The sequence below is a fragment of the Corvus brachyrhynchos genome, unplaced genomic scaffold (genome assembly GCF_000691975.1).
Source record: "Corvus brachyrhynchos isolate BGI_N302 unplaced genomic scaffold, ASM69197v1 scaffold239, whole genome shotgun sequence".
Lineage (NCBI taxonomy): Eukaryota > Metazoa > Chordata > Aves > Passeriformes > Corvidae > Corvus > Corvus brachyrhynchos.
In genome coordinates, this window is record NW_008246057.1 from 9,121,156 (window position 1) to 9,121,507 (window position 352).

At 67.0% G+C, this 352-nt stretch overlaps 1 protein-coding gene across 1 annotated transcript in view; it reads left to right on the top strand.

The window, feature by feature from the left end:
- Positions 1-6: 6 nt before the first annotated feature.
- PANX2 (pannexin 2) overlaps positions 7-352 on the top strand; it is a gene marked incomplete at its 5' end in the record, with an annotated part of 22,545 nt that continues 22,199 nt past the window's right edge. Inside the window, one exon of the mRNA XM_008642545.2 lies at positions 7-208. Within this exon, the coding sequence (XP_008640767.1) occupies positions 7-208 (202 nt within the window). The remainder of the gene's footprint in view (positions 209-352) is intronic.

A 352-nucleotide genomic window follows, 5' to 3' on the forward strand; every position in this document is an offset into this window, starting at 1 on the left:
AACCCCCCCGACTGGGCCACGGCGCTGCTGGCGGGCGAGAAGCTGAAGGAGCTCATCCTGCCGGGGCAGCAGGATGACAAGGCGGGCGCGCTGGCGGCTCTGCTCCTCCAGCTGAAGCTGGAGCTGCCCTTCGACCGCGTGGTCACCATCGGGACCGTCCTCATCCCCATCCTCCTCGTCACCCTCGTCTTCACCAAGAACTTTGCCGGTAAGGGCGGCAGGACGGGCAGGGTCGTGTCCCAGTGGCTGCTAAACGAGGCCACTGGTGCTGAGAGATGTTAGCCAGCCCTCGCCTTGGCGGGTGGGGACAGCGGAAGGGGGGCAGCGGGCACATCCCTACAGGCCTTTTGCG